Consider the following 18,595-nt stretch of genomic DNA (forward strand, 5'->3'; position numbering starts at 1 on the left):
GCCAGGAGGGACCGGAGTACTCGGGGGGATGAGGGGGGCACAGCCCCTCACGGGCCGGCGTTCCCAGTGCCTCTTAGCCTGGGAATGGCCGCGGGGAGCAGCCGGGGGAGGCTTCGGATGAAAACCCTGGTAGTGGGCATGGGCAGCATGCCCGCAAGCTCCATATCTCCCCGCACTCACTGGAACTCTGAGGGGCGCTAGGCAGGGGCACTAATGAAGGGCGGAGCGCCCCGTAAAAATCACCTGAGGCCAGGTGAGGGGCGGGCTCTGTTCCCAGGTAACCGGCGGGAGGACACAGTCTCAAGCTGTGCCAGCGGAAGTTCAGATGGGACATTAAGAAGAATTTCTTCAGAGAAAGTGTTTGGAAGGAGCTGCCCGGGGAGGTGGCAGCTCCTGGAGGTGTTTAGGGAGAGCCTGGATGCTGGGTGCCACGCTCCGGGTGATGGATGCGGTGGGTTTGGGGCCGTTCTCCTCCTGCGCCGCCCCGGAGTCTCCGTGAGGGGGCGCGCGTGCAGCCCGCCCGCAGCACGCGGCGGCGGCGAGGCCAATCAGCGCGGGGCGGGGCGGGGCCGGCGCGCGGGTGGCGGCGGGACAAGATGGTGTCGCCGGGCGCGCTCCGCGTGGTGCGCTGCGGCGGCGGCGGCCAGCGCGGCGCCAGGGCCGTGTTCTCCGCCGACTCCAAGCAAGTGCCACGGGGGGCCGGGCTTGTCTCGATCGGGGGGGCTCCTGAGCTCCGGGCGGGGCTGTGCCTGCCGGTGTCCCCGCGGCCTGCGGCTGCTCGGGGTGCCCGGGCCCCTTGGGCCGGGGTAACGGCGTTTCCTCCCGCAGGTACCTGCTGTACGCCTCGGGGGACTTCGTGAAGGTGCACAGCGTGAACACCGAGGAGACCCTGGGGCTCCTGTGCGGCCATGCCGACCTGGTGACCGGCATCCAGCTCAACCCACACAACCACATGCAGGTTTGCGGGGGGAGGTCCGGCTGGGGTGGCCGGGCTGCTCCTGACCCTTGTGTGCCCCCGCGGGGGCTGTCCCGGGGCTGGCTGGGGTTCGGGAAGGGGCTGGGAGTGATTATGGCATCGTCGAGCGGATGTTTCGCTGAAATCTGACAAGAACGGTAGAGCTATGTCAGTTTCCCACAAACACAAACGTGAAATGTCATGTGGATTGCACTCCTTGAATGGAATAACAACAAAACGGAAATACAGCAAAGTTTCCGGTTGAAATTCATTGAAAGAGTAAAAGAGGCATGTGAGAAGATCAGAAATACTCTGGTTGGTGTTCACCCATCTGTATCTGCTGGTAGTGATGCAGATGTGACTAAATCCCTTTAACTTGCCCAGTGGCTCCCTCTGCCCCCAGCTTGCCTTCCCTGCTCCTAGTTTGCCTGGGCTTTTTTTGGTGTCTGGATATAAACCAGACTTATTTACCAAGAGGGACTGATCTATGTATTAGCTTTTTAAAATTGGATGCTCACATGGTGGGTATCTGCATTCACTCTTTGTGACAATGTACATTTTGAACTGGAGTAATGATGTTGTGTTTGCACTTCATTTGATGTCAGCACAGGGCTGGTCTGTGTCGTGTATTTTTTATTATTCAGTTACCTGGTTGTGATCTTAAGTAGAATCTGACTTTGATTTATTGATTTTACTTATATAGTTGGTTTGGTTTTTTTCCTTCAGCTCTATTCTTCCTCTCTCGATGGCACCATTAAGCTGTGGGACTTCATGGATGGCATTCCCATTAAAGTATGTTGAGTTATTCCTGTTAAGAGCATTTAAAAAATGGGCACAAATCAGTCTGAGATGGGTTGTTCTACTGTGAACACAACCTAAAACCCATTTAATCATGGCAGTAAAAGAATGTGTGATGATGATAATGATGCTGATCCTTTGGGGAAGAAGGTGGGAGATGTACTGACGTACTGACCTTGCTACCTGCTGCAGTTTTGAGTCCAGGGTAGCTCTGGGAATTGTTCTGCAGTTTGGGATACACCCATAGGAATTGGTCCAATGGCTTGAAAATGTGGGCTGCTTACTCTTGCTCATATTTTCTGCTAAATACCCACTTCTGGGTATGCCTTCTGCTTTGGGTTAGGGATAAGTTGTCCTGAGGCTTTTCAGTAAATCTGATGTCTCATATTTCATAAGTTTTGTTTTAACATTTGTATCAGTCCTTGATAGAATAAAGATGTATTTGTCTTAGAATTGAAAATTTTAATTAGTACATGAACCTTTCTGTAAGACATAATTTCCTTATTTTAAAGACATACACACAAACGTAGTAATTGTTGATTTCCTTCTCTTTTTTTTTCCTTCAGACTTTCACTGTAGGATCCAAACTTCTGGCACTGTACGCGCTTGCCAGTGCTGAGGACTCAGTGTTTGTTGTCATTCCAAAGAAGGGTGAACGAGGTACAGTACAGGGAGCATCATCCATGTCATCTGTCATTCTGTGTCTGTGCTACTGTCCCAGCAGTGAGCAGTGTGCTTCTAGAATGGGCTTTAATTAATTGTGAAATATTTTTTAAATCCTGTGGCAGATGTCTAGTACTGCAGTTTGTACCTCTTTCATTCTCATTCTGTGACATCTGTCATTCCAATATTTGTCTAGAAGAGTGCTTGTCTTTGCTTTTGAAGCATGTACTGCATGGTTGTGGTCTCACAGATGCAGTTCATCTTTGAGCAGTGCTCACCAAGGTTCAGGTTATACTACTGAAGTTGGGTATGAGTGCTGGGGATTATTCTCCCACCTTAGGCAGTATTACCATAAACGGACTTGTCCTATTCACAGCATGCCTAGGTATTTTTATGGGATTTTTTCTTCAATAAATACAGCTTGGCCTCACTGTGTACTATAATATATTGCTGCTTCAGAGCAAGAGCAAATACTGTGCAGCTTCCCTTGGATTCTCCTGCTTACACTTGCAGTGACACCCACTGCCTGGTCCTCGTTCTTCAGTACTACTGTTGGTTTCAGGCAGATTTTTTTCTTTGGTCAGATACATTCCAGCTGGTCTCAGTTAAGCTGACAAAAGGAGCGGGCCAGGATCTGGAAGGCAAGGAGCTCTCAGTGGTCCTGGATGGTGTGGGTGCATCATCAAAGCAAATTGCATTTGGAAGAGAAGTATGTTCACCTCTGGGTTTTTTTCTTCTCTGGGTATTGGTTGGTTGGGTTTTTTGCCTCTCAAATGATATCTATACTGTTTATGCCTTTATGCAAAGTACAGCACTACTGAAACAAAACTAGAAGTCAATTAATTAGTGTAAGAACTATACTTTTTTAATATTACAAAAACAAAAAAGAAACTTTGACACTTGAAATGGCAAAGTATTTACTCAACATCAGCTTATATATTGTCTCCAGAGTAAAGTATTTTGTAGTGAAATGTCCTTTATTTTTTTCTTGTGTGAAAACATAATCTATATGTCTAAAATGGCTTTACTTTTACAGGATTCATATGTGGTGTCAGTGAAGGATGTGAATCTCCAAGTTTATTTTTTTAAACGGAAATTGTTGAACAGGTAAGAATAAGAATGAAAATATCAGGTATTGATTCAGTCTGATATATCCTAAATGGTTCTTAACTCATGATGTGTGCATACATGGTCTCATATTTGGTTTTCTGCTGGAGGGGATGTAGTCACTATATGAGAAGCTTCCTGTAGAGGTGAACAGTGAGCACATCAGTGGCAGTGGTACCTTACCTTTGCAGCTCAGGAATGTATTTTTTCAGTTAAATATGTAGGTTGATGCTGACCTGAAACAAGTGACATAGTTTGGGCAGGGCCCAGGCAGCGGGAGGGAAGCAGGAGAAAAGGAGAGGGAGAGGAAGACAGGAGCAAAAACTCTTTCACCTTGATTGAAGGTGAATAATTAAGGAAATCAAGAGGAAAATAACTCTGTCACTATTTTTTGAGAGTGCGTGTGAACATAACAACTTTAAAATGTTTAATTTTGCTAATCAGAATTATTTTTTACGTGCACTAGCTGATCCTTTTGAAGATTTGTTTCAGAAAAACCAACCCAACTCTTAAAATTAAAGTTCTTTTTTTAACTTTTGAAGGTTTTCTTTAAGTACAGTGAAGACAAAAGGAGGAGACAATCGCTTCAGTTGTGTCGTGTGCCATCCTACAGAGGATTGCATTGCAACTGGCCATGCTGATGGAAAGATTCGCCTCTGGTACGTGGAGCTTGGTTAACTGTGCATCCCATGAGCTCCTCTGACTGTAGGAATTAAGTCAAACCTGAGCAAAGCAGTCTGATTTATCCTTAGCATTGCCATTTTCAGAAGTCAGAATGAGCAATGAACCTGCAGTGCTGACAGTCTATATGTCAAGTGGGAAAAATGCCTATGTTAAGTTATGCTCTGTTAAATCTAAACTTAGGCGTAAAAGGTAATGTGAGAACAGCTGAAATAACTCTTTATGGGCACATCTAAGGAGAGCACATCAGTGGAATACATGATTAGAAACACTATGTGGTTAAGTTGCTTTCAGGACTGAGTTGCTCGGTATATCCAAGATATGAGGTGTGCACCAGGAAGTTTCTGAAAACGTGTAGTGTGGTTCCTTCCCTCCTTCTGCATCACTTGAGCATAGGATAAACCAGTCTAGAAGTTAGAGGACAGGATGATGTAATTGATTCAGTTCAATATTTCCCTTGGTTTACTCTGTTGTTGATGTTGTGAGTAAACAAATGTTTTGTTCCTCTCCACACAGGAGGAATTTCCACCACAAGAAAGGATACACATATTCAGCACTGCACTGGCATCATGATACTGTCATGGATCTGGCTTATTCTTTGGAGGGTGAGTAGAAGAAAAATAAAAACCAAAACAAAGCAATAAGAAAAACCCTACCCAAAAATCTCCATCAAACAAACAAAACCTCAAATTTGAAGTGTTGCAGCAGACAAGGAAGAATCTGTAGTAGCTCCAAGTTTGTACACTTACTAACAAGTTAATTTCTAGAATTTTAAGTGTAGCCAGGAAGGATCTGAAATAAAAACTAAGGGAGTTATTTTCTATATGCATTTTGATTGGCATTTATAATGTCAAATACCTTTCTCTTGTTGTAGAAGGAAAAATCTAACCCCTTATCTCACCTCTTCTCCCTCACCTCAACTCTTCCTCCCCTTCTGTTTTATTAATAGTAGTACTGATGAGTTCTTGCATCCAAATAAAACAAGTCAGTCTTGTCTGAGCTCAAACCTGCTGTCAGAAATAATACACTTCTGTTTGAATTGTGTGATATGAACTATTCTTCTCAAGGTATTTCTTACTGCAGAGTACTTTTCACAGAAGGAGAACAATTTAGCCTTATCCTCACACAAATATCCAGCTGATTCAGAAAGTGATGGGATGTACTCCCAAAGCATTGCTGAAATTTCACCGTAGACCAAGTTCCTATTCAAGTTTCTCTAGCAGTTTAACAGGAAATAATGAGAAGCATGTCTGTGTATATTACCCAGGCTTGGTATTGTCATTTACTTCTGACAGTTTAAAAAGTTTTGAGAAATTTCATGTCTGTCTGTCATTGTAAAGACACAGGCTGCTGATTTCATTTCTTTTTAAGCAAAACCTTTTAACTGTATTTTGTTGCTGGAAAAGGAACCAGGTTGCTGAGTGGTGGAGTTGAATCTGTTCTAGTCCAGTGGCACAATGAATCTTCATGCCAGAAGGATTTCCTGCCTCGTTTGGGGTCTCCCATCGAGTGCATTTCCATGTCCTCTGACGGCGTTCTCTGCTGCACCCTGCACACAGACAACAGTAAGCCAAAACACATCCTAGCATCACTTCAGTGGAAATGCAAATCTGTATGAGCTTTATTTTGTTGATTTTGCATGAATTAATTAAGAACTGCATAAAATTACATTAATGATCTGAAGAAACAGTTTCTTTTGCTCTTTGATCAGTTCTGTGAATTTGCTTGGTGACTGCTGTAACTTGGCTTTCCACTTTGGTGTCATAAACTGGGAAAAGATACATTTGCAGTACAGAAGGTTACAGTTCTTTCCCACCATGAAATGTGTGCCTTGCTTTCTCTTTCAGGAATTTCAATAATCAACAGCAACCTAAGGTTTTCCAGAAGTATTCAAGGGCTAATCAAAAGTAAGTGCAGTAAAATTTCTCTTCCACTTAGAGTGTGGAATGTGTCACTTGACATCTTTGGTCATTTGTCACCTGAATTTTGTTTCCAGGTAGGGATGTCAAGACTGGCCTAGTGGTTGATCCTAGAACTAAAGCTTTGGTCCTGAATGGAGAGCCAGGCCACTTGCAGTTCTATTCCCTCCAGAGTGACCAACAATTGTTCAGTGTAAGTTGGATGGGCTTGTACCAAAACTTTTAACTTACTCAGTCAAGTAACTTGTGCATCAGGATTTATTTGAAGGCTTAATATGGCAAATGGGGAAAAAAATCTTGCAGCTATCCCACAAGGCTGGATTCCAAGCTGACATGTTCTTGGCTTTACATGCGACTTCACGTGATGAGCAAATCTAAATATTGATGCTGAAAAAAGTACTTTAAAACAGTGTGCTATCCTGTTAAATGTCAAAAATTTGTAGGTAAAACACCTTCAAATTATTTTTCATTCTTTCCTACACTTTGCATCGCTGTGGAATGCACACGCTCTAATTCAGCTTTCCCCACACGTTGGCGTACTTCTTCATGCCACTGCCCATTCAAGTCTAACTGGAGCCCTCAGAACATCCTTCCTCTGTGGTTTCATGAGTGGTATCTCTTCCAGCTGCACCTGAATTTAACTCCCCTGTGGGCTTGCTTTGCAGCTGGACATCGTGCAGCGGCAGTACATCCACCAGGCGGGCCTGAAGCAGTCGGACCTGGTGAAGGTGGCGTTCAGCGCTCGGGGCACCTGGCTGGCCACGGTGGAGGAGAGCGAGGAAGTGGCTGACCCCGAGCTACAGCTGAAGCTGTGGTTCTACAGTGAAGAAACACAGAGGTAATGGTAACAGCTGGCCTTCCAGCTGCCAGTCAAACAAATCTCTGCACAGATGTTGCCTTGCAAAGATCTGGGAAGTTACTATACACACTACAGCATCTGCAACAGAGCACAGTGTTGCACTGAATACACACACGAAATAATTGCTCTGGATTTATTTTACTTACAGTAATTAGAGACTATTTTAACCATGGGACTTCAATTCACATATTTTCTTGGTATGAAGACTCATGGACCTGACAGAATGATTCTGTAGCTCATATAGTTTCCTCACCTCTGTGTAATCCATCATTAGTTGATTAGTCCTTCTCCAGAAGATTCAGAAGATTATAACTTTATTGTTGGTTTTTGTCTTTAGCTAACATATGCATTAATAGCCTTTCCTTAATTTTCCTTTCCTGGTTAATAGCCTTTCCGTAATTTTCTTATTTAAAAAATTGCATTTTGACTACAAATTATTTTCTTAAAGAAACAAGGTAAAAGAAAGCTACTACACAGATAAACCATGTGACTGATTTTCTAAGTACTGGAATGACTGCCCAGGTTCAGGCTGAGTATTTGAGAGATGCTTGCCTACTGATATTTTTTGGTGCTGGGCTACTGTATGGAAGCCATTAGGGAAACCTGATCTTTAATGCAATAGCATTTAGCAGTCTTAATTACAAATTCCATTGATTGCTCTTCTCCCTGCCCATTCCAGAATCAGCTTGAACTGAATTCTTCCCCAGGTTCCAAATGAAATAGAATGGCAAGGTTTTGCTTTCTTTTCCTATAGCTTTGCACTGAACACCAGAATAAACACACCCCATGACAACCACATCACAGACATGTGCTTTCGTGACATGGATGAACTGGGAGATGACTCACTCATCCTGGTAACAACTGGCAGAGACTGTGTGTTTAAAGTCTGGGTGATGGTAGAAGACTCTGATCCAGAAGGTAAGTGTGGCCAAAAAATAACTTATTTCATCTTGTAACCTAGAACTGTAAGAATAACCTGAGCTGGAAATTACCTATGTTGCCATTTGAAGTCATGCTCTAGAAATCAAGACCCTGCTTTTATTTGCTTAGTCCCCTGCATTGATCTGCTTCTGCTGCTGCATGAAGTATTGTGTTCTCCTGAGCATCCTGTGATGGAGTTCTGCCATACTTTACAATATTAGTTTGGTCTGGAGTTTCCTGATATAACCAAAGACCTTGGCAAGCTGCTGCAGAAGGGAGTGGCAGCCTATGTTCATTGGTTAAAGAACTATTTGTGGTAGTGATTTTTCCATGCTGAGAGAATGGATTTTTGTCAGTCCTCTGGGTTGGCTTTTCCTTTGAGAATCTTGCTCAAAGGAGCAGGATACAGAAATGTGTTAGTCTGTTTGAGCTTAGTGTAAAATAAGAGTGCTTTTGCAGTTCAACATATCTATCACTTCAGAGTTCATTTTTGAACATCCTTCCTTTTCATTAGGTACTTGAACATCATAGAATGGGTATTTAGGTATTTCTGAAATTTCTGGTATTTTTAATAACTAAATTTAACCTTTTGAAAGACATGCTGATGTTCACGTCTTTCAAACACACCATCTGTGTATGTTTATTGATTGCTCTGTATGCCTTTGGACATGAAATACAAAAGATTTCCAACATATTAATGTCTTTTTACTTCAATGTTTTTACAGTGTCAGGGACACTTCAGTGAGGTGGCACTTTCCTGCCACTTGGCTGTCTTGTCATTTCATGTTCCTAAGTAGCTGTGATAGTGGTGTTGCTGAACTGCTTGCAGTTTAGTAATCTGTTTGTCTTTTCATGGGCAGGTGAGAACATGTTCAAAAGTACTTTAGAGCTGCTAGGGTTTCCATTTGGCAGACTTTGCCAGACTTTCTCTTTCCAAGTTCTTTATCCCTCAGCTGTGGCTGAGGGATAAAGACAAAGGGATGAGAAGAAAGACAAAACTTGTGTAATTTACTGTATTAGTAGTAATCTCCCAAGTGGTATCTGAAAGAGTGTTTGGTTTTGCCTTTTTTCATAAATTATTCTGAGGCTAAATTATATCTTAACTTAATGAGCAGATACTTTGATCTTGAGTATAGTATCAGTTGGGGATGAAAATATTTTTTTTCCTTCCACAAAATAGTTTTGTCTCTGCTGACTGGCCTCATCAGGGTGTTTGTATTTGAGGTGACTGCAGGGTTCTGTTTCTTGGCATATGTGAAAGTACCAATTAGTGGTGGCTGCTGTGGTGTATTTGCCCAGTGGGGCAGAGTAGGAATGCTCAGGTAGAAAACTTGACATGCTGCAGCTTTTCTGCAGCAAATACTAGTTTAGCAAAGAGCTCCTCAGTTGAGTTCACTCTGGTATGTGTTCATTGCAGCAGGTCTCTTGCTGGGCCCCTAGATGGTGCCATGCAGTTGGAAGTGCTCAGTCGTTTCTGGCTTTTTTTTTTTACAGGCAGGTCTTTTAATCATCAACTTGTAGCCATTATATAAAGGGTAGCTAAGCATAGGGTGATTTTCCTTTTTTTTCCTCATCCTACTCAAATATTTGAAAAGCATGCTGTAGGAATTATTTTATACTGGGAAATGTATGTTAATGTGGTAAGTACATCACTTTGCTCCAGTTTATTTTCTGGTAACTATCAACAGTGGGAAAGGTGTCCAAACAGAATGCAGTGGCAGGTGAACCAGCAGAAGGAAGCATGCTGGTGGGTCACTTAATGATCCTCAAATCCTCTGTAAATGAACCATGAGCTTTGTTGGACTCAAATGCAAGCTGTGTTCAGATTTTGAGTGATGCTCCTGTGTTCTTGCTAGAGTTATGACAGAACAATTTTTCCAGAAAAATAAGTGTTGAAATTACTTGGGTATCATTTTACCTAAGCTCTGCCTCTGTGAGAGCACAGTTAATGGAGTTGCAAACTAAGCATGAATATTGTACCATGTCAGTCTCAAGGTTCTCTGTTCAAATGCAAAACTGAGGACAAATGAAAACCCTACCAGCTGTTTCTCATATTAGAGCAGGACAGATTCTCTGTACTCTTCAAAAATTGTGAAGAAAACTGTTTTGCCTTGAGCCTGTTCTGCAGTAATAATTGACTTCTTCTTTCTTCATGTATGGACTTGAATTAACTGGCTTGTTCATTCAATGCAGCACACCAGAGTGTGAGCTGGAGCTGTGACTTTGTGGGCAGCTACCACAACTACCAAGCTACAAACTGCTGCTTCTCAGAAGATGGCTCTTTGCTGGCTGTTAGCTTTGAAGAAACTGTCACTGTATGGGATTCACTTACTTGGGATCTTAAGTGTACATTTTGCCATCCACCTGGAAATATAAGGTACATTTTTCATCTGCTCTTTTGTGTCTCATTTGAACTCTGAGAAAAGAAAGAATCAATTCATAGCAGTCCAAGACCTTGTATATGTTCATAAACATATACACATAAACATTGAATTTATCAGTCTTAAATTCATATATAGAAAATATTAAAATGGCTTTTAGGTGTTGGTTAAAAATAAGATTGAGCATTGCACTTCCTTCTTGTTTATGTCTCTTGTACCTCTCATCCTTAAATCTGTATCATGGAGCACACAAGTAGTGTGTTGATAGCACTTCTCTTTTCCCCCATTAATCCAGGGGTGAATCAAAGTCCTGAAAAAATGTAAATGCAGACAGTTGGTTCATAATTTGTGTATGCATGCATGCAAATGGAAATTAGTTCATCATGCCTTTATGGTTTATTGATATTGCCTGTACTATAAAATAAATATCTTCATCCTCTGTAACCTCTGTTCAAAAATCCATGTTTTCCTGGCAGACTATCCCAGCAATGCTCCATTGTAAGCTGTCATGATAAAAGACATCAACATTGTATGGTCACAATGTTTTAAAGACTCTTGGCACAAAGAGTCATGGCAGCATACGGAGGTTTCTCCCTTCCATGTGCTGTGTGTATATTTTTAAGCTTTTCTTTTGTGTGATGAAATCTGTTTTGTGTTGGTCCTCTAAGATTAGAAATTGAGAAATGTTATTCTGAAACTGCTGTGGAGGAAAATTGTGGGAGGCATGTGAGCCACCAGCTTATTGCAGTGCCAAGTTTTTCCCAGGCCAGCTGCCTCCTCTTATAACCTTTACTATTTGTTATATTAAAAGGAAATAAATTACTCTGGAACTCAAATGTCATTTCTAATTAATGAATTGCTGTATTATTTGCATAATGTCAAAGGGCTTTTCTTTAATACACAAATTCTGTCCCTTATTAGCTTTTTTTAAAATCTTTTATCATTACAAGTCCTAAGGCTGTTCTGTTATTCTCAAACAAGAGACTGAGAAATTAAATCACATGCTGTCTTCAACTGGAGTTCTAATAACCCTTTTTAAACTACTTCACTCATTCTAGTTTCTAAACAATAGTAGGGCTTCTTTAAATATTAAATTATTTTTCAATCCCAGTGTGAATACTTAAAATTATGTATGGGTTTGTAATTTGTTTTAGAGTTTTAAATTCCTCCTTTATATTGGAACGCTGTAGAACCATGTAATCCTTACATATTTATGCACATTTTAAATTATCAGATTTATCTGATAGTTGTGTGTGGAGTTTCATGCCACTTGAGGTGAATGCAAAAAGGAAGCTTTGGATTTAGATACCAAAACTAAATCATAACTAAATGGTTTTTGTGACTTGTGAGTAATTGCTACATAGAGAAACAAAGATGAACTCTGAAGGTGACTAATTTGTTTTGACTTTTTACTTCTGTAGGAACATCTGCTTTGGGAGACTAACATGTTCCAAGTACCTTATTGGTGCCACTGATTATGGCTTTCTGTGTTGCTGGAACCTGCTCACTTGTGCATGTAAGATCAGCTTGAACGTGTGCTAGAGTAATTTATTGCTTGAAATTACTGTGAAACCTTGAAATCATTCTAGTTCAGTTCCAGATTTAACACACTACAAAATGCCCTGTGGAAATGAGATTATTTTCATACTTAGGAGAATATCCTGTCCATGTGCATGTGCTTTGTGTGTGCAGAAATAGATCTTGGGTTAGGTGAACGATAACCCAGTAATGGTAATTTCTTACACTTGTGTAGGAGTTGGTAGCATTTGTGTGTTTTTATTCACCAGGGAATGAGTGGAGCTGCCTCTTCCAGCAGCTAAGGCTCTGTGTGGTGTTTGTTTGACCTTTTGTTTGGCTCCTTTTCACCTCTGCCTCTTGCTGTGCTTGCTTTTCAGTGGAGTGGAGTGCCCACCTCAACGTCGTGGTTCTGCAACCTGATCCCCTTTCTGAACACATTGCTGCAGTCTCATGGCTCTCCAAAGAGTCCAGCTGTAAGTACAAAGCCTTCTTTCACTAGTCAGGATCAGCAGAATTTAAAACTGGGGAAGCACAATTCCTAGAAAAGGTTTTCTTAGAACTCAGACCATGAGAGCTGGAGAGGGACTTCAGTGGGTGCTTGCACCTGTGGGAACTGAGCCATATCTGACAGCAGCATTCTGATAGATAAAGTGTGTTACCTTTTCTTCCAGCTGGTACTTTCAGGTACAGGATATATCTCAGGATTAACCACATTTTCTGGGTGAGGGTCTGAAATGTTCTTGACCCTCTCTTGTAAATGCAGAACTATGCAGCTACATTTTAGAGCTCTGACAATAAATTAAGATAACTCTTCCTACAGAAATGTTAATTTCCAAGTGTGTTCTCTGGACTGGAGTATTGTGAAAGGTCCCTTCTATTATTGACTAAAGTTAGCCAGTTATATTCCTGTGAAGTGGTGCTTGGAGGCAATCCTGTCCACCTTTCCTGGTTGTGATATGCAGGGCTTTGACAGCTAGCCAGGAGCATAAGAATTTTCTGATTTAAAAAGAAGATATTTTTGGTTTTGCAGTGTTTGTGTTTAAACCAAGTGAGCCATGGCCAGTCTACATCCAGAGAAATCTTTGTAAAGAAAAGATCCTGCTTGCTGCCTTCGTTCCCAGAGATGAACCTGAAACGATTAGCTCAGAAAAATACCTTTGGCTAAGAAAATCCCAGCTGTTTTTTCTTACAGATACACAAGTAAGGAATAGTAATTGGTAGGTGGTTCCTGGGGAAAAACTGTTTTCTTTAAAATGGATTGATGTGAATTCAGAGTTCTGCTTATGAGCATAGAAGTTCCTTTTTTGTTTTCATGTCATTGTAAGCTGTGCTTTGCTGAAAGCTTTTAACTGCCAAAACAGCCTAAGATCAAAATTATTTACTGGTTTTCTCCTATTCCTGTGAATAGTTTTATGCTGCTGCATTGATACAAGAGACTAGATAACATGGGAACATTGCCTGCGCTGTTTAACTTAAACAAGCACCTAGAATGGATTATTGCTGATTATTCACATGTTCCATGTGATATTCAGTTTCCTTGTCATTTCTGGATGGGGGTGTGGGGTTTCTGTTTGTTTTCCCAAAAAGCCCATAGAACCTTTAGGCCCATTCTTGCTTCTCTTCAGTTTCTTTACAAAATAAAGATGAAGAGATGGTTTTCCTCTTCCACTTGACTGATAAAACTTTTGGGCCAGTTGGAAGCTTCTGTAGGCAAGTTATGTAAATATAGAAAGCAGTTTCACATATGATAACTCTGCTACATCCTTCTGTATTTTAGGAGCTGATGACACTTAGCACAAAGTCTCTGGAAGAAAGGCTCACACCATCAAGCAAACAGGTACCTCTCATAGAACTTCTGACTGAGATGGGCAGGGCAATTCAAAATTCTGATGGTTATTTTGTCATATTGAAATTCCCTTTTGTCATGAAAATGCTCACCAGATCCTTACCTGGAGTCACAGGCACTTAGCTGAAGGGGCAGTTATCTGTATTTGCTTATTTTTTAACAAGAAGTGCTGTTTGCAAAATTTTTTTAAGTACCAGTGAACTACTCCATTTCCCCTGGGGGAAAAAAATAATAATTTTCTAAAAGATTCAGGTTACACAAATGAAGCAAAATGTTTAAATAAGCTCTTTCCTTATCTTGGTTTCTGTAACACTTGGAACCTTGAGTGTGGTCTGAACTATAGGGATGACCAGTTGTCAGTCAATTGTGATTTGCCTGTGAGAAGGAGTTCCAGAATTGCATTCTAATATGTATTTCTGTGGAGAAGTAGTCTGGGAAATTGAATTTTTTTTTTTAATTCATTTTGAAGAAGTTAAAACTGTAACGCAGCATTTGATTGATTTGGTTGGTCAGATAAACTAGATCAAAGTAGAAGTTAGTATCTTTCTAATACAAAATGCTGTGGGACTGTGGGCATAAACAATCAGTTTCTTTGGAGAGTGGGAAAATAATTTGGTGTTCAGATAAATGTATATTGATGCAGGAAAACGCCAGAAGTCAAGGTGCCATGTTTTGCTTCCCATTGTATAATTGTATCTCTCTGCACATGATGCTGGAGTATAAATGATCTTTTGGTTCTGTGAAATCAGAAAACCCATCCTTTGGTTTTCTGGCGCATGCACCACCTTCCATACTTGGAAGTTAATAGGTACACCAGCAAACTAAAATCCAGTGTTCTTGGGGCCAGATTCTGGAGAGTTTTGTAACCCTCTGTGCAGGATTCTCTCCAGACACCTGACAGAGAATGAGTACAAAGAACCACATAGCTCATTTGAGTTAAGTTTGAGTGTAGGCTTTTTTCAGTTGAGTTTATTCTGAATTTTGGTAACTTAAAAGGAGATAGAACTTAGATTTGTGACACTAAAATTCTACTTACATTTTTTCAAGCTGGCAGTAGAAGAAAGTCTTCCTGTGACACCATTTAGTGTGCTGCTGGGAAAGCACAGACGTCAGCAAGCACAGGAGGATACAGACCTTGGAAAACCAGTTGTTCATAATAAGCAGGAGCAAGCTTCACCTGCTGTCAAAGAGGTAGGAGTAATTACAATAAAAGTAATTACAAGCAAAATCATGACAAACAAAGCCATTCATAAAGCTTTTGTTTTATCTTTGCAGCTTTTGCACACTCCAGCACACGTTTTGCCATCTGCTTCCTTCCTCTGCACTATATTTATTAATTCATTGCTCATCTCCAAAGAGAACAAAAGGTAAGAAAAGTTCAAGAACTCTCCTTAGTTATCAAAGTTACTTTAAATTATGTCAGTCTTTGTTTGAAGTGTGAAAGCAGTTTTCCAGCACTTTATCTATTCAGTAATTCAGTAGAATACTTGAGTGTGGTAATGGTCTGGCTATTTAGTATATTGCCTCTTTTGTTGCTGTTACTTTTGCTGGGTTTTGCCTAATGTGCTTATATGCAAAACACTGCCTTTTACACTCAAATGTTCTCTATGAATTTAACTTTATTCCAGGGATTTAATGGCTTTTTAGTGCTATTTTTGGTTCAATATTAGATTCTCAACTTTATTTGAAATTCCTATGACTTGCTGCATAATTCTTGGTTTCAGTTTCTAGCTACACCAGTAAGTTAGAAGCTTGATCTTAAGAATTGGTTTAGAACTCAAATGTCATTTCTAATTAAGCTACAGAATAAAAGGTTATACTGTAAGCACATCTAAGTTTGGCTTACAGTGCATTAATGCCAGTTTAATAGAGTAGTTAGATAGGTACTTAAATTTGTAGCTTTCTCCTTTGGGATCAAAGGAATGCAGGCACAGGGATTATGACAGTGCACTTGTATTAGGATTAATATCTTGTCACTTACTCTGAAGCCAGTTCAGTGATTGCATTTTTGTGCCATGTGTTCTTTAAAATGCTTCATTAGACTCTGCCAGGCTGGGGATGAAAGCCTGTCCTTGCAGTCTGGTGTTGGTGTGGATTTGCCAGATGGGTGAGTGGGTGGTTCACAGGGCCAGGGCTCACCCAGGAACAATCACAGCCCCTGAGTGCCCTGGGTTCTGCCCTGCAGCCTGTTCTGTGTCCTGGCTTCTGCCACCTTGTGCTGCCACTGCTGCAGGATCTCTGCACAGCACAACAAAACAGCCACAGAACAGTGGCAGAAATCTAATACATGGGAACGTGCATCTAGTTTCAGTCCTGAAGAATGTGAGAGTTCAGTGACCTGTGTAAATATTTGCACTTGCACAGCTTGTACTTTGACAGCAGTGACTGCTGTGGCTGTGCATTTAAAGATACATGTAATTGTAAGCATTGGGCCCTTGAAGATTGATCACAATTTATCACTGTATATATTATACAGTTGGATATATTATTAGCATTAAATGCTTCTATTTTCCTTGGTAATATGATATTACTGTGTGCTTCTCCATTTACATTTTGTGAGTGATGGATAGTTTGTTAGAACAGAGGGTTTTTAGAAGACCAGTACTGTTTGTTTTGCCATGCAGTTCACTCTTAATAGATCTGGACTATTTATACAACAGACACTTGAATTAATACTATTCATTAATGCTTTTTAAATTTTAACAGTTCCATATAATTTGTTGGAATTGTGCTTTCTACTTCAGCACAGGCTTAAAACTCTTGAACTCAGAAGGGAATGGCCACTTTAAACATCTCTCTACATTTAGAGAACAAAAAAACAAGCAACCAAAGAATTTTTTTCTTTCCTAATAACACTCTAGGTATTTTTAAGACCAAGTGACCCTTTTCAGATTTGAAAGAGAAGAATGACCTTCTTGAATACTGTCTCATCTACCAGTATATCCAACATTTCTGATCCTGTAGGACTGCAATGTTGTAACATTTGTCATAATGCTGACCTGCCTGCTCTGCAGTTACCTATTATATTTCAAGAAAAAACTATTTTAAGTTTACTTAGAGGAGAGCTATTTGAAAAATGGCTTGAAATTGAGATTGCAAGACAAGTATAGTAGGTAGACTGAAAGGAAAAAGGTAGAGTGAAATGAAAAAAAAAAAAAAATCTTGTTTACTTCTCCTCTATAGTACTGTAGTATGTGAGAGTACCTATTAATTGGGTTGTTTCCAACCATCTTCCAGTGCTGAAGAAGTTGCTGATGAAGTAGAAATGGAAAGTGAAAAAGCAGAGGATGATTCAGATGAGGAAGATGTCACAGCAATGGAACAAGAGGATACAAGCCATATGGAATTATTAGGAGAGATGACATGTAAACTGTCTAAATCCCAGGAAAAGGAGCTACGAAAAATAAGAAAAATGGACTACAGCTGGATATCAGCCTTCTAAACAGACATCTTACTTTTTTTATACTGCAAGTTGAAGCTTTGTGGATTAAATATTCTTTTAAATTTTTTTCAGGTCCTCTGGCCAAAAATTTTATCAGCTTCTCTTTCCAAAGGAATGCGGAACAAGGGGGAGTGATTAAAGTTTTGAAAAGCTGATTCTGCTCTTAGTTTATTACTGATTCTCTGTGACCTTAGAAAATGCTTAACCTGGCTTGGGGGCTCCCCACCCCCTTGCAAGTGTATTTAAAAGGCTAAGAGCAAAACTGAGTTCATTATCTGGCTTGTGATCAGTTAGCAAAGTGACAGCTCAGCTGCTGAAAATCTTCCCCACTGGGGCTGAGTTACTGCTGCCAAAGCAGCAGCAGCACATGCCTTCAGTTGGTGACAGAGCTTAGCTCAAGGTGTGGCAGGGGAGGTCAGGCTGGTTCTTGGTGCTGTATGCAGGTAAGTAACAAGTCTCCTCCCCAGAAGTTCCTCTCCAGCTGTTGAGACAGATGAGAAGTGGTTTAACATGCCTGGTTAGAGAATATAGATATTAATGGTATCACTTAACTGTAGCAGAGTGTAGAATTGGTTTGAAGTGGTGAATTTGAGGGCCCAAGTGCAAATACAATCTCCATGGTGCTGCAGCATGAAGGCAAGCAGATGCAAATGCTACAGGTCACTAAAAGCCCTAAAGAAACAATATTTTGCTAAAACTATTCAGATTAAAAATGCTGGAGCAAGAACAATCCAACATTCAGTGAAACCTGAGTTCTCCCTACTCTACCTTTCAAACTAAGTGGAGGACCCTTTTCTTCCTCTCCTGTGTTAACATGATATAGTGGGAGGCAGTTAGTGGCAGCACTTTTAACTTTTTTGGGGGAAATTATCCTACGACAGACAAAATCTGTCACTTCCACCCATGCATAGAAATACTGAAATTCATCCTTAGGCATCAAGGAAAGCAGCTCAGAATCATTTTCCTAGCAGGTTTACCTCTCCCATTTTAACACCAAGGCAGTGTTTGCTCCCTTGCTGTGCTGGCAGGTCCATCAGCAGCTGCCACATAGTTAAACAGGCCCAGGCTGCAGCCAGGGAGGAATGGATGTTGTGGCAGCACCCAGGATGTGGCCCCACAGTGACCTGTACATTTAGGAGTGAGGTACTTGGGATGTTGGACCTGCCATGCTGAAGCTGTGGAGGGAGTCTTAAACCCTGGGAGATGGAAACACTGCCATAGAGACAAAGGCACTGGAAAGAGCTGTTAAAAACAATTCCACCAATAGGTCTGAATGCTGGCTTCAGGAAAAAAAATAAGCCAAAAACTAGTTTAAAAGTTGTTATAGAAAATTACCTTTTAAATCTATAAATTCACTATCACAGATGTCAAAACACGAATGTGAGGATATGAAGATATTTTAGAAGAAAACATTAGTTTCTGTAAAGGGCTTTGGAATGTCTGCCATGCAACTTGAGTGATGATAGTCCCTTGCACAGTCTATATTTCCTTCTAATCAGACATTA

At 40.8% G+C, this 18,595-nt stretch overlaps 1 protein-coding gene across 1 annotated transcript; it reads left to right on the plus strand.

Moving 5' to 3' along the window:
- Positions 1-588: 588 nt before the first annotated feature.
- On the plus strand, positions 589-17,495 carry WDR75 (WD repeat domain 75). The gene is made up of 21 exons (XM_058809425.1): positions 589-682; positions 829-958; positions 1,682-1,747; positions 2,320-2,413; positions 3,001-3,125; positions 3,453-3,523; positions 4,066-4,182; positions 4,721-4,809; positions 5,611-5,769; positions 6,052-6,111; positions 6,201-6,316; positions 6,789-6,961; positions 7,737-7,900; positions 10,097-10,280; positions 11,706-11,800; positions 12,180-12,275; positions 12,833-13,002; positions 13,580-13,639; positions 14,696-14,839; positions 14,924-15,015; positions 16,886-17,495. Exons 1-21 carry the CDS (start codon positions 597-599, stop codon positions 17,088-17,090), a joined length of 2,496 nt encoding a protein of 831 aa, XP_058665408.1. The 5' UTR covers positions 589-596; the 3' UTR covers positions 17,091-17,495.
- The last annotated feature ends 1,100 nt before the right edge of the window (positions 17,496-18,595 follow it).

The sequence above is a fragment of the Ammospiza caudacuta genome, chromosome 8 (assembly GCF_027887145.1).
Source record: "Ammospiza caudacuta isolate bAmmCau1 chromosome 8, bAmmCau1.pri, whole genome shotgun sequence".
Lineage (NCBI taxonomy): Eukaryota > Metazoa > Chordata > Aves > Passeriformes > Passerellidae > Ammospiza > Ammospiza caudacuta.